Source organism: Colobus angolensis, unplaced genomic scaffold, assembly GCF_000951035.1.
Source record: "Colobus angolensis palliatus isolate OR3802 unplaced genomic scaffold, Cang.pa_1.0 Scaffold6, whole genome shotgun sequence".
NCBI classification, from domain to species: Eukaryota; Metazoa; Chordata; class Mammalia; order Primates; family Cercopithecidae; genus Colobus; species Colobus angolensis.
In genome coordinates, this window is record NW_012119598.1 from 23,639,366 (window position 1) to 23,654,838 (window position 15,473).

Sequence of the window (15,473 nt, forward strand, 5' to 3'; positions counted from 1 at the left end):
GAATCCTTTAAATATAAACTTGAAATTAACCCACAATATTTGTGAGATTTTAGCACATTCCTGGTTGACACAGGCAGACTCTTCTCAATCAAAAATAGACTTCTGTCCAGTTCATAACCATTTTTAATATATTTAAATAACATGACCCGAATAAATGAGAAACTCACTCCATTGCTTATTTCTTCATAAACAATGTACACACTTGAAGATGACTATTCTCAGCTGTTGGAGCAAATTTCAATATAGTTTACTCACAGAAGTTGAAAATAGCAGCAACATTCTGGTATATTAAAGGATAATTATCATCAAAAATCATAATATAATGACTGAACACATAAAAATAAAATATAGATCAGGCACAGTAGCTCCTGCCTGTAATCCTAGCACTTTGGGAACCCGAGGAGAGAGGATTGCTTGAGATCAGGAGTTCCAGATCAACCTGGACAATATAATGAGACCAGGTCGCTACAAAAGGTGAAAAAAAATAGCAGGACATGGTATCATGTGCATGTAGTCTCAGCTACATGGGAGGCCGAGACAGGAGGATCACTGGAGCCAGGAGGTCGAGGCTGCAGTAAGCTATGATTGTGCCACAGCACTCCAGCCTGGGTAACAGAGTAAGACCTTGTCTCTCTATATTTTTTAAAAGAATATGGATGGATGAATAGATATCTAGACAAAGTTAGGTATTTATACTTTTTATGTCAAGTTTATTATTTTAAATATAAGAGGATTATCATCCAGGGATTCTCATTTAGCATCTTTACTGATTACCTCCCAACATGGCAAAAGTTGAACTTAATGCTAATCTCTATTCTCTCCTTAAAGTACATTAAAATGACATTAGAAAAGATAAAAAGAAGCACAAATACATAAGGAAAAATAGAACCAAAGAGGAGACATCAGAAAAGTAAATAGAAATGAGAAGCATGGGGAACTAGACATGTACCAGCTGATTTATGGAACAGAAAAGCCTGCTACGCCTGCAGAAGGGATGCAGGGGAGGAAAGGAGGCCCAGAAGAAGCTGATATTGCAGCAGAATCCCAGGCACGCTCAGGGATTAGATGCAGCTCCTACAGCTGAAAGTGGGAGTTAGACAGGGTTGTAACCAGGGAGAAAGATGAAAGGCTGAAATAAAAAGCCTTTTGACCCCCAGTTGATCTGTCTAGAATTATGAGTCCAGTGACCATCCTTCCTCTACTCCAGCAGATGCCTGGACATTTGCCATGGACCAAGTTGACCTAGGTGGGCTCTGGATTTAGAGCCATCAGACACAAGGAAAGGCAGGAGTGAGAATGTGAGTCATCTTTCTGAAAGAGGAGGACTAACAAGATGGACATCTACAAACTCATTTCCAGCTCCCTGCTTCAGCTCAGTGTCTCCATTAGGCAAGTCTCAATAAGCCCATTTTCAGGCCTCATCATTTCATAATTTCCCTTCCAGATGGGTGATATCTTTTCTGGAAAACTGACCAGTCCAAGAGAAGAAACCCACAGATACTGTCATTTAAAAATTCCCCAATAAAATATTCTAGTCCTCAGAAGCTTACCGTACAGTGAGAACTCCACTGGACAAGGCTCACTCCCTCTCAAAGACTTTCCAAGCATCATTTTAGTGTCTCATTCTAAAACAAGGATGAACAGTCATCCACCAGACAGGCAAGGGAAAGACAGATTTCAACTTGAAAGACAGAGTGAAATAAACAGAAAATGAAATATACTCAAAATCAACACACAGCTGAGAGGAGAAGAAAATTTCAAAATAACTGTTTTTAATATTTTTAGAGAAGAAAGAACACATATTACATCCATAAAAAAAAAAAAGAATCAAACACTACATAGAGGAGTCAGAGAATCAAAGAGAACTCTTGTAAATTAAAAAGAACACAGGCCTTCTATTGGAAAAAAAATCCAATAGAAGGTCTGGAAGAAGTTAGAGGCTATCAATTCAAAAAGTAGAACAAGATACACTCTTTCCTGCACACTCTTCTCCTGTCTTGCAAGGGCTGGAAATTTGGGCCTGCTTTAGGAAGTTCTTGCCAGCCAAACTCTGGATTAGATTCAACAGCAAGAGACATTTGCTCGTGATCTGGCAGGCTGCTGAGACCTGTATTATTATGAAGACTAAGTTTTTGGGTTTGGATTGAGACTTCACAGCGGCCTTTGAATGTCTCACTGAAAATCTCCCATCGCAGGTCGGAAAGAGCTGCAGCTCCTCAGGCTCCTAGATTCTCTGAAATCTAGTGGAGGCATTCACTAGATTGTTGTCATTTCTCTAGCCCTTTTTATGGTGTTTAAACACCTAATTTCTGCATTAAATCACTCTCATAGTACCTCCAGTAGTTTTTGTATCCCAAAGAAGTTTTCACAAAGGAGGTAAACAAGAAGAATTTTCATTAGAGTGCTTGTGTGTGTTGTGTGTGTGTGCCTGCATGTGTGTGTTAGTGGGGAATTGGAGGCAATCCAAGTGTTTGTCACTAGAAGAATTAAGTAAAACATTGCGTGTGTAGTGATACATGTATCAGCTGGAAATACACTATACCTATACACTCAGACAGATCATGAAGATGTAGTATTTAGTGAAAACAAGAGATGGAATGAGATTGATAGTACACTACCTTTAAGTAAAGGAAAGCATGAACACAGACAAGACAATACTGCACATTTTATAAGGAAGCTGTAGCATATACAGTGTAATGGTTATGAATAAGAGAGAAGCAGATGGGAGTTAGGACCAAGTGTGGACGAAGAGGAGAGAATAATACTGCCCCCTGTACAGCCCAATAATAATGACTCAATCAACTGAGGATAAAATTCTCCTCACCTTCAGTCTCTTTCCCTCTCACGCTTCCACACCCCACCCCCCTGCCCCCGCCGGCCACCACTGCAACACACACACGCGAGGAACTGAAATGTGGCATCCACTTTGGAACTGTTGTCTACTGATGGTTGAGTCCAGGGTTGATCTGAGACCATGGCAGTGCCCATGGCAGTGAGAATCAAAAGCAAGGATTAGATAAGAATATTTTTAGCTCTAAGCTCATTGAAGACAGGGATTTTATTTAATTAATCATTGTCATTTCTGTGCCTATAGGTGCTCGGTAAATTTATATGTAACTGCACTCAACAAAAATTCACCTACATTCTACCATGGTTTAGGTACCAGGAGCAAAGTTCCAATTGAAGTAAATCATAAACATTCACAGGTCTCTCTTTTTAGCACTACTGCATCAATAGTGGATAGTGAGCAGGAAAAAGCCAGCCTTTCAGGTGCTTTAATTTCCACAATGATAGTGTCAAGTACAGGGACATAAAGTTGGCCATCAGCTTGCTTCCTGAGCTCCGGCTTCTACATGGCTAGCCAGGGAAAGGCTTAGTGGGTGGGGTGAGGTGGGCGGTGTCAGAACTCTCAGCAATATTTCAAATCTACAGCAGCCAGATCTGCAATGAGAAGACTCAGTCAATGATCACTCAAGAAACAGAGTTATTTTTCATGGAGTTTAAAGAATCTCAATATTAGAACGACACAGAACTTTAGGTAATTAGGGAATTCCTCTGATTATTTAGGAAAATTGAGTTACACTAGTGTTCAATAAAATAAGTTGCCAATTATAACCAAAGTCTAGAAATATAGTGTATATATATTTACATTAACACTTGCATACTCTCTCTCTCTCATGTACACACACACACACACACACACACACACGTAATTCATGGACTTGACCCAGAGAACATTTGCTCTTACAAACAGCTTTATTGCTTAATTTGTAATTAGGTCCTGTTTGCCCGTGTGTGTGGCATTAACATAAATTGATAGAGGGAAGCACCAGGTGCATTCAATTAAAAGAGCTTTAAAGAGAGGTACCATGTTTTAGACTTAGTTGCATTTTCAAAATATATTTAAAAGGTTTATTCCAAAGTCAGGGTTGCAATAAATAGAAGTCAAGCTGACTTAAAACAGACATGTCTTGTGGGTTAATCTTCCTGTCTCCTGATTTCCATCACCTACTTTGAAGCTATTCAGTCATCCATTTGGAGACCCTGCCAAAACCTGTGTCAGAAGCCTGCAGTTGCTCTTGTGCATGCGGTAGAAGAGCTATAATGTTTTTCTTCAGTTTGTGATTTTATTAGTCTGAGTCAAGCTAAACATTAGAACTAACAAGGCACAGGCCCAATTATCTCCACCGTTATTTCTGTAAAATGGTTGAATGGACTAAGGTGCAGTATGAGTCAGAGAAACTTAAACAGAGGCATTAAGTAAACTGTGAGCCTACTTATAAATGTCTTGCCTTTTGTCACTATTCACTTGCTGGCTCTTGGCATGTATGATGAACCCCTAGGAAGTGCCCTGAGTAGCAGGAATCAGAGAGATGTTAGAGCATTACGCAGCGCAATTATTTTTAGACTTTTCCAAAGCCATGAAAAGTTTATGAAGTAGCTTGAAGTTGCAAACTCAGGCACAGAGGGAAGGTAAAATACACTTAGCTTAGATACTGAAGATCTATGGGTAATGAGTCAATACTGATCTAATTAGTTGTTACTAATACTTTTCTCAAGGAATATTCCTTTAAATTCAATATATGCAACTTGCAGTCTTAATATTTCTTAGAGGACATAGACATACATACTTTTTCACCTTTTGCAGGAGCTTCAAATTTGAGTGATTCCTCAGACAAACTCTTACTTAAGATTGCTAGGAAGAAGCAGTCTCATTTAATTATTTTCTCTCGATATTGCCACATAACTATGCACTAAGAGGACTATAATTTAGCATACTATAGACTGAACGTTTATGCCCTCTTAAACCCATATGTTGAAATCTAATCCCCAATACAATGACATTTAGAGGTAGGGACATTGGGGAGATGTTATTTGGAGATGGGGATTTGGGAGGTAAATGGGATTATTGCTCTTATAAAAAGGCCCCCCATGGACTCCCTTGCCATGTGAAAATGTGCAGACACAGTGGGAAGACAGAAGTCTATGGAGTGAGCTCTCACCAGACACCAAAATCTGCTAGTGCCTCAATCTTGGACTTCCCAGCCTTCAGAACTGTGAGGAATAAACTTTTGTTATTTGTAAGACATCCAGATTATGGTATTTTGTTACAGCTACCCAGATGATTGACATACTGTCACTGTAGCCCTCAAAAACCACTGATGATAGGTACATACACTACATCTTCAAGACACACAATAAAGTGAATCTGTAAAGAAGTTAGCAGATTAATTAGTATTAATAAAATGCATAAAGTCATTGTCTGTTCAAATCTTACACGTTCCTTAAGAAAAATATTAATTGCTGACACATCCAAAGTCTCCCTGATTATTTTTGTGTAAATATGTGCGTGTTTTTGTGTTTCTGAGAATCTTTTTTGTTTTCTCCAATTATTTTATGCATAGAATCTTTATCCTCAGCTTGCAAACTGACAAGGGGTATGCATGACATTTTATAACTACCTGATGCCTAATTAAGATGTTGTGAATTCATGCTTTGCAACATTCTCTTTCTGAACCAACACACAACAAACAGATGAAATATAAAATATACAATCAAATAACTTAGAAGTAGTAATGTATTGATAAGCTAGAATGGAATGAAATGCAAAATGTTAAGAGAAACTAATACTGCAGGTCTGCTGGTATTAGAGCTTGGAATCAAACAGAGATGACAAAGTATTCTGGATTCTATAGGATAGAAAGAAATAAGTTCCCTCACATGCAGAGGGGAACTAGAGTTGGCCTCACTGCTGGTCTCACGCTGGGCCAGAGTGGAACTTTCTGACACTGAAGAGGAGGCTGAAAAAAGCCCTGATTTACTAATTTTGGGTGGTACAACATTTACAATGTTACCTTTTATAGAGGCACAAAGAAGCAGACAATCTTGTAGCCAGGAAACCTTGAGCCACACTACCACTGGGCAGCAGGAAATGAAATGATAGATTAAATTAAAAGGAGAGAAAAATATCAATAGTGTTTTAAAATAAATATGTTTAGAAAATCTGAAAGGGTAAAAAATGAATAAATCCATAAAAGAAACAAGAAATTATGAACTAAAACAGATATAAATGAAATAATAAAAAGTAGACATAAAAATAGAAATTCTTAAAGTGAAAAGTATTGTTATTGAAATAATAAATGGGACAACCTCTGAGAGAGAAAGAATAAATAAATAGGAATATAGTTTTGAGAAATTCTACAGTATACAGCAGTATATAGAGAGGGTTAAAACATGAATTATAGATTGAGATAATTTAATGTACATATGTAAGTGCTCTAAAAGGAGACAATTGAGTAAATATCTAGATATACTGCAGTATGTTAAGAATAAAGAAAAGTTTGATAGTTGGAAACATGAGAGACATAATACCAGAAAAGGAATAACTGTTGCACTGAGGGTAGACTTCTGAGCAGCAACAACAGATACTAGAAGACAGTGGAATAATTTCTTCACATGCTTAAAACAATACATTTTGGATATAAGTTGTATACTCAGCCAATATATTATTTAAGAGTGAAGTTAGAATAAATACATTTTTAGCCACATAAGGCTAAGTGAATTCCACTACTCCATATTTCTTTTTTCTTTCATTTTTTATTTTTATTTTATTTTATTTTGAGATGGAGTCTTGCTCTGTTACCCAGACTGGAGTGCAGTGGCGCAATCTCGGCTCACTGCAACCTCCGCTTCCTGGATTGAAGCAATTCTCCTGCCTCAGCCTCCCAAAGTGCTAAGAATACAGGCGTAAGCCACCATGCCTGGCTGTCCATAATTTCACTAAGACAGTTACTAAGTGATATATTTCCTTCATCAAAAGTAAAGGAAGGGTATGTAAGAAATAATAATAAATTAATGATAAAATTGTGAATAAATTTAATAAACTAATTATAAAAAATAAGTGTTACGTAACATAAAAGAGAAAAAATAAAATTTTAGACAAAGAGTGTGGTGTTGGGGTTATTTCATAAAAGCTAAAGTCTTTACAGTTAGCTAGAAAAATTTATTATTAAGTGTGTATTTTTAAGAATATAATTGCTAAAGGAAGAACATTATACCCTTCAAGCTAACAAAGGAAAAGCACAAATAATAATAATGCAACACTGGTAACAATGATGAAAGAGATCTGATCAATACACAAGAAGATAGGAAGCAGTGAGAAAAAAAATCCTACAAAGTTATGGTGAACCAAAATAAAAAATGAGATGGTAGACATTGAATTTATCACAAAATGTTATTAAAAAGACTAAATTCTCCTGATAAGAGATTAGACTGAAAGCAATCTTCCTATGTATTGGTTTCAGAAATGTAATTTTTAAAAATGACATTAGAAAGTTAAAATTAAGGATCCATAACACTCAAATACTAATCACAAAAAGCTGCTAGAGCATACTAATACCAGACAAGGTAGATTTTAAGGCAAAAACATTTGCTGAGACAATTATTTCATTCCAATAAAATGAAGAATCTAAAGGGAGTAGAATACAATAATAAAAACTGTGTATTTACTTAGCAATATAGCCTTGAAATGCATAAAACAGAAACAAACCTGATTCAAAGGAAATTGAAAAATCGACATATATTATGGATTTTGCTAAAATCTTAACATTTATATTGGAAATAGATAAAGCAGATTAAAAATCAGCAGGCATACAGAAGTATCTAACAAAATAATAAGCTTTTTGATTTTTATTGATTATATAACTTTGAAAATAATATGAATGAATTAGAAAATAGATCACATAGCAGATCATCAATAATGTTTTTAAAAAATAAAGAATTGACATAACACAGATCACTTGGTAGGACGATTGGTTAAAATATTCTATACTCATGATATCTCTCCCACAGCACTTAAGTCTCTATCAAGCACATAAGCACTCACATGTTAATGTATAACCTGAAGCGGTGTCCCAAAGAATGCATTATATTCTACATTTCATTCAATTTTTGCTGTTTTCTACACACATAGCCAAAAATTTCTTGTCAATTTATAACAGTCCTACAAGGCAAACTGAAGAAGAAAATGAGAAAACTGAACACAGCCAAATTAGTCTTCCACAATGTTAAAAAGCTATATGCTTTTATTCTTTCAGTTTTTTTCAGTTTTATTGAAAATGTGGGAGGCAACTGAAATTAGTAAAGATAAAATAACTAAATTCACTATTTCAAAATTATAATTGACCAAAGCATTATTCATTATTAACATCAAATTGTTCAATTTAATATGTAAGCAGTTTTTATTTATCTGTTCAATAAAAACTTGTATCGATTTTGTTGTTACTGAAGGGGAAAAATACGTGGTCAGCTATCATGAAACCAGATGGTGGCTGGTAAAAATATCTCAGAATATACATCACTTTATGAACTTGAAAAAATTATCTTACATGGTTAGAGATTACAGTTATAAATAGCCTAGGAGAAAAAGAAAGGCTGATCATTTTAAAATGAATCTGACATTTTATCTATCATGTTTACATTGGAGAGATTTCATGTCTGCATCAACATTGTTTGATGTGTGATTAACATCATTTTGCCTTTACAAATCCTATTCCAATCACCATCATCAGTTTCATTATTGTTCTACTTGGTACGTTTTATTCTAAGACACAGAGGCTCATACACATCTTAAGACAAACAGTTTTTAATGTAAAGATGTATGTATACTGAACTCAAATTGTAACTGAAAAAACTTTGGAAACTAAAGCTTCTCTAGGGATTGACAGTTTTCTCCTCTCTTTTGTGATCCTTATAGTAATTTACAGCTCCTGACAGTTATACTTTTTTTGTATCTGCTTCACTCTTCTCTCTTCATTCTTCCCTCAACCAACTTCTCTGGTTGGCTGTATTTCCTCAATGAATTATGCTTATAATGAATAACTGGGTAAGGCAAAAAAAAAAGGGTGGGGGGGGGAAGCAAAGGCAATATAGCAAAGGGTTTCAAGAATTAATTGGGAAAGTAGATGTAAAATGCTTGTATAAGTTTGCAACATATAATACATGCTTAATAAATTATAGTCAAAAATTATCAGCTCTATTGTAATTTTAGTAATTATGATATATTCTCCTTAAGGTTAGACTTTGAAAAGCAGGAGCAGAGTATGGGTTATGTCTGATATTTGAATAGCAAAGACTATAAGACTATATCCAAAAGGTTTTATTTCAGTATTTCAGTTTTACAAGTATCAAACATACTAAATTTTTTCTAAGAAAGAAGTTTTTTCACCATGAAGGGTGACCAAAGTGAGAAGTGGTTATAATATTTGTTCAGAAAGTCACTGTTTGTGTTATTGAGAAAATCTTATTAAGGGACTTAAAAGTGTGTGTTCATCATTGGTTCATTTTAAAAATGAACCAACTCTAAAAGAGAGAGGCATTGGTTGTTGAGGATTTCACTGAGCTCAATGCTGATTTAGCATAGTTATCTTAAACTTCTACTTCTCTGGTTTTCTTTTACTTGGTCTCTAGTCTATTACATGCGAGTTTTTGAATTTATATAAAAGTACTAAACTTCCTTAAGTATTTATTTCAACAAATAATATACGTGTTACCTACTATAGAACAATCCTAAACTATTTTTAAGGCTACAAACAACGTTTCCCTCACAATGTTTGACAAGAGAAAGCCGTTTACCTTCAATAAACTTTTGATGAAGATAGAAAGATAACTAGCAACTCAATGCCTATATTCTTAAGTCAAAGTTACTTAAAAATTTAAAAGCATTTCCAATAATAAAATAGATAAAAATTATTAATAAAAATTATCTTCAAAATATCATTTTCAGTAATTCAAAATTAGACATTTTAGTTAAAAATTCCCACCTTTTCATTATCATGCACACCGTTGATGATTTCTTTAAATGAAAATAGTATAAATTACTTATTTCTGAAGTTTAATAATTTGGTAATTATTTTGAAAGCTGGAAAACTATTGGAAGAGTAAGAGAAAATTGAGACAATTGAGTTTTTGAGGTTACATCCTCAAAAATTTGAGCATGGCTTTCTAAAAGCTTTGATCATTTTAAGCATTTATATGACAACTTAATGTAATGGCAAGCAATACAAAATTGAAATTGCAAAACTGAATTTCATATTTGCTTGTAAACGTGACTTTGTTGATCTCGGGTCTTTCAAACTGTGCTTTTAATGCAACAACAACACTGCCCCTCCAAAAAGTAAGAAAAAATTATATGCTTATAATAAAATTAGAGAAACAAGCTAAATTCTGAACCAGAAACAATTTGTAGAAAACAACAACAGCAAAAATAGTAACAACAAAAATATGTATCACGTAATGAAAAAAATTAAGTACTTTAAGAAAATAGAGCCAGTACTGGCTATTTTAAGAGCTAATAGTAATTGAGCACTTGATAGTTGCAAGCATCCCGTTTAACACCCACTGTCCTGTTTACTTCAAATACCCTTTCTCTCAAATGGGTCCTAGAATTAGCCACATGTTAAATTTAAGGAACATGGTTTCATATAAGCACATACATTACCTGAGCCATATATTTTATCCAGTCTCTTTATTCAAACTGCAAGCATTTTCCAAGTCACTAAATTTTACTTTAAAAACCTTACAGAGTATGGCCATCTAATCAGGTAATTATTATGTAAATAGATGTTATCTGCATCTAATCCCCAATTATTGAATACTCACCAGCATTGATAACTATTATTTGTTTAAACTTTGCTAGTTATATAAATAACTCATACATTTTCATGTAGGAGGGCTTGAATAAATATCATCATGCAAAATTAGCAAAGTATTAATATTATTTAAACACACTTTATTTAATTTTTTTCCCAAATAATAAGTTTCAAAATCTTTAAGCCCTCAAATAAGAATAATGAAATAGAATTATTCATTACCAGCCACTTTTCTTAATCTTGGAGTGCCAATTTTCCTTCCATGGCCAATAAAAGAGAAGTTTTGCAAACCATTCCAACCTCCCCAAAAGCCCCCCTCCTGCACACCAACCAAACCAAGTCATCACATTCATGGTTGGCCAAGGGGGGCCCAATTGCACACATATACCACCTGGAAAATCTGCACTCTCATGTCTCCCTCCTCAAAGTCCGTTATCAAAGGCAAGTACAGATTTTACTCGCTTCAAATTGATGACAATAATATGTACTCACAAAAATGAAAAATAAAAATGAAAAATATTTTAAAATCAGTGATGATGATACAGCTCTTTGGGAACATCCCTTAAATTACTCTTTGGCTCCTGGAACATCCTCATTGAAACTGAATTTATTTCCACTCTGAGCAGTTGCCTGCATTGCACAAATCCCTGAGGCTTTAGAGGCTAGGCTTAGTGGACATGGATGAAACATAGAGGTGACAAAATATAGAGGTAGCAGACATCCTGTGACTTTTCAAAAAAGAGCAGTGGGGGAGTTTCTACCCATGGTGGAGGGGAGGACTTACTCTGTACGATTATGTCTGCTAGAACATTTTAAAAAGAAAAGCTTTGATCTCAAATACCAACAACGTATAAACACTTCTATTGCATAAACCCAGAGGCAGTTAATATTTTTAATGAAGACAAAAGCACACAGAAAACAATTACATTTCTCTTAAATCATAGTTTATACCAAACTAATTGAATTTAAAAGTAACTAAACAAGAAAACATCAATTAGATATCTATTCTCTCTCTTGTATAATTACGTTGTTTTATTGCCTGTGTTTCATAATTGTTGCCAAGCAGCTTTTAAATCCTATCATTAGTTTTCCAGAAAAGGGAAATGATAAGTGTTATATGTTTTGGACTCTAAGGTGTTTTGATAGGTATGCTGCTGCTGAAATTAGGTCCTCTTGACAAACAGGTGTTCCCAGTACACATGATTTTTAAAACATCCTGACCTATTAGAAACAGTTATACTCATGGAGTTCTAGTTACTGAAAAATAATCATTGCAGTGGCTCATGAGTACTTTGTTTATATACTAGCTAAATCTAACCCAAACCAAGTCATCATGAATGTATCCTCTCTACTCTCCTTACTTTGAGCAAGAGATACAATAGCTTTAAAAGCAAGTTGGTTTCAAAGGTAAAAGCAGCCAAGATCACTCCACTTAATTGCATCCTTGAGAATGTAGGAATAGAAGAAATGATGTATCTGTGAAAGTGGTCTCCATGAAACTCTATTTAAATGGTTGCTTCTTCTCAACCTTCCTCCCATTTTCCCTTTTCTAATGGTAGAATAAGCTACCAGCAGGTGATAAATGTAATTAGAGAACACTGTTTTACAAGATCGTATTTCCAAGTAACAAAAACTTTTAGGTCAGTTTCATACAGAAGAAGATGTGCTGGATATATAATTCTGTATATAGTATGTAATTCAGCCGGTGGGGACTTTTCTTCGGTGCCCTTATTCACGACTCTCGACTATTTTGGATATATCTTTTTCCTCATATAACCTAATGATAATAATAGTCTAATCCATAAAAAAAAGTCAACTTCACCCTTATTGGCACATCATACACCTTCATAGCCATCGTCTGGGCTTTCATGTCCATAATCCCATTAATATTTGTAATAATCCTGAAAGAAATTCTGAGTATTACTTTAAATATCTTGAAATCATGTAGCAGAGGTTCACAAAGATTATATTAACCCCTGGCCTTACAAAGCTGGCAAACAAGTGAGAAATGCCAGAATTGTTTTTATTCTCTCTCCTACTACCCCTTCCATAGGCCTGCCCTAGTAACTACACTCCCATTGATTTCTCCTGGAATTCTTTCAGTATTTAAGAACACACAATTTAGCATTTGAAGGCCAGCTTGTATTGTTCTGTAATGAACTCTCCCAGGCTTCATCTCTTAAATGAGATTTTAAGCTCCTCAAAAGTAAACATCTTTTGTGCCAGCCTTTCAGCATCACACTGTATTAGTGGGCAAGGGTGGAGGCACAAGATCTACTTGGGGAACAACACTTCTTTGCTTAATAGAATCTGTACTGCTCTTTGCAGACCTAAATCTTTCTCTACTAGATCTTTTTGCCTTTGCTTCCTGCTATACTTTTTCTCTCAGTTTTCCATAGGTGTTGGTTATTGCTCTAACCCTTACATCCCCAGTCCTGCCTTCACACCCTACTTGTTCACCTGCTGTAGTTCAACCACCCAACTATTGATGTTGGCTTTTTCTAGTGAGGCATCTTTGCCACCTTCAGCTTCAGCAGCTGGCTTTTAGAACTGGTCCTGCCTTCAGATTGAGCTGATTGTACAACCAAATACCTCTCCTAGACATGCTATCTAGTTAGATTTTTTCCTACTTCAGCAACCTTCATACATGATATGTGCATTGGTACAGCATACTTAGCTGAAAAAAAAATGGCCACATATAGCAATATCTTCGCTTACAGAAATTCCAAGTTCCTTTCTATTATGGGCTCCATAGCTGCCTATCATTTCCTATTTTCTTCTATGGCCACTAAACATTTCTAGTTTTCTAGCACGTTGTAAAATTCAGAAGAGGGAACTTGTCAGATTCATCTTTGTAGCAGGATGTTTATTTGTAAATGAAGTGTTGATGCATTGTTGATGTTACTTATTTAATAAAGGTGTGGTAGATATGAGCAGGGCAGATAGGCATTCTAAGAAAATGGCTTGACAGAAGAGCTGAAAGAACTTGTTTAGAATTTTAGAATTATCAAAGGGCTTCATGTTCATTTCACCTGGTTAGGGAGGGGATATCTCCTTTTGCCTAGAGCATGTCTGTCAACCATTCAGAGTTCAAATGGTTGTTACAACCCAGCAAATGGGAAACAAATTTGAGTGGTACTGAAATGGGTTAAGGGTTCTAATTCTCGTCTAGTCTGTTGGTTACACTGGGAAGGAACATCTGTCTAGTTATAATACTCAAGAGTACTGGTATGATAAATTTGGGTAGGTTTCAGAGTGCTTGCTCACAGTCAGCAAGCAGGATCCAAAAAAGATGTAGAAAGTTGTGTAAACACCTGCAGTTACACTGACACTTTCATTCATATGTTTAGAAGAGACTTATAGCTGAAGAAAATTCTCTTTTTAAAATAGTTTCTCAGCTGAGATTATACTTTTTTAGTCTGTAGCTCACAGGAAGTTCTAGTTACCAATAGCTTGTTCCATATGAGCAGATCTCTACCTAATTCTTATGCATAATGAACCCAATTTTCGTCTCTTCTAGAAAGATACTGAAAACATGTGCCATGATCTCAAAGTTACAACCATATAGCCTTATCTTTCACAATACGGTACAATCACCAACAAAGTTTAAAGTTCATGTCTGGCATCCAAGGTGAACATTTCTATAGAAAGTAGGAAATATTTAGATGTCTGTTTGCCGTGGTGGTGGTGGTCCTAAACACTTTTTGTGACCCTAAAGATATAATAATGTTTGACATTTTTGTTACCCAGTAATGTGGACTTTAGACATCCTAACCATGCTGCTGACTCTTAACCCTTTACCAGACTTTCACCTAGTTCTTGAGCCTCACTGCAGGCTCCAGTGCTAGTTCCGGAGAAAATCAGAAAAGGGTTGAAACCACTGACACAGTCGGCTCTTTGGCTGTTCCTAACGCAGGTGTACAGTTTCCTAGTGAGCAGATAAGGGCCCACAGGGACACTGCATGCTTGCCCTGGGCTGTTACTAGTTTCATGGAAATATGTACTAATTGTGTCACTGTGTTTTCTTGTCACATTGCCCCCTTTCTAGGCCGCTCTGTTACTGTTTATTTAAACTATGCAACCATCTGGCCCAGGTGCCCTAGAGATTGATTAGCAGCACAAGGCCACCACAAGCACAACCGCCACCCGGCCATCCCAGCTATTTCCTCCAGCACTCTAGACATCATGGCGTCCGAGGGTCGGTCCAACCGGCTTCGCGTGTTCGGGAGATAATGCACTCTTCGCAGTGGAATCTTCTCCGGGCCGCGAGCGTTGCCCGCCCATTAGGTGGCGCCGGGTCCCTCGAGCAGGCCGCTCAACAACTCCCGCCCAGCAGCCGCCCTTACCGCGCGTGCGCAGACCCCGGCGTCTACTTCCGTGTGGCCCAGGGCGGGTCCGCAGAACCAGCTATGTCGGCCTACGGCATGCCCACGTACAAGAGCGGGGACCTGGTGTTTGCCAAGTTAAAGGGCTATGCCCACTGGCCGGCGCGGATAGAGCACATGACCCAGCCCAACCGCTACCAGGTGTTTTTCTTCGGGACCCACGAGACGGCCTTCCTGAGTCCCAAACGCCTGTTCCCGTACAAGGAGTGCAAGGAGAAGTTCGGCAAGCCCAACAAGAGGCGCGGCTTCAGCGAGGGGCTGTGGGAGATCGAGAACAACCCCACAGTCCAGCCCGCCGACTGCCCATTAGCCTCGGAGAAGGGCGGCGGAGACGGGCCCCGGCCGGAGCCTGAGGCCGCGGAGGGCGACGCGGACAAGCCGACTCACGCTGATGGCGGCGGCGGTGACGACCTGGGGAAGCCGCACGACGACAAGGCCG

The 15,473-nt window shown here is 36.8% G+C and overlaps 1 protein-coding gene across 1 annotated transcript in view; it reads left to right on the forward strand.

Annotated features, from left to right (window-relative positions):
- The first annotated feature begins 13,668 nt into the window (after positions 1-13,668).
- Positions 13,669-15,473, forward strand: part of HDGFL1 (hepatoma derived growth factor-like 1) — a 2,350-nt gene continuing 545 nt past the window's right edge. The window contains exons 1-3 of the mRNA XM_011962919.1: positions 13,669-13,892; positions 14,170-14,280; positions 14,698-15,472. Of these exons, the coding sequence (XP_011818309.1) occupies positions 14,882-15,472 (591 nt within the window). The 5' untranslated portion in view covers positions 13,669-13,892; positions 14,170-14,280; positions 14,698-14,881. The remainder of the gene's footprint in view (positions 13,893-14,169; positions 14,281-14,697; position 15,473) is intronic.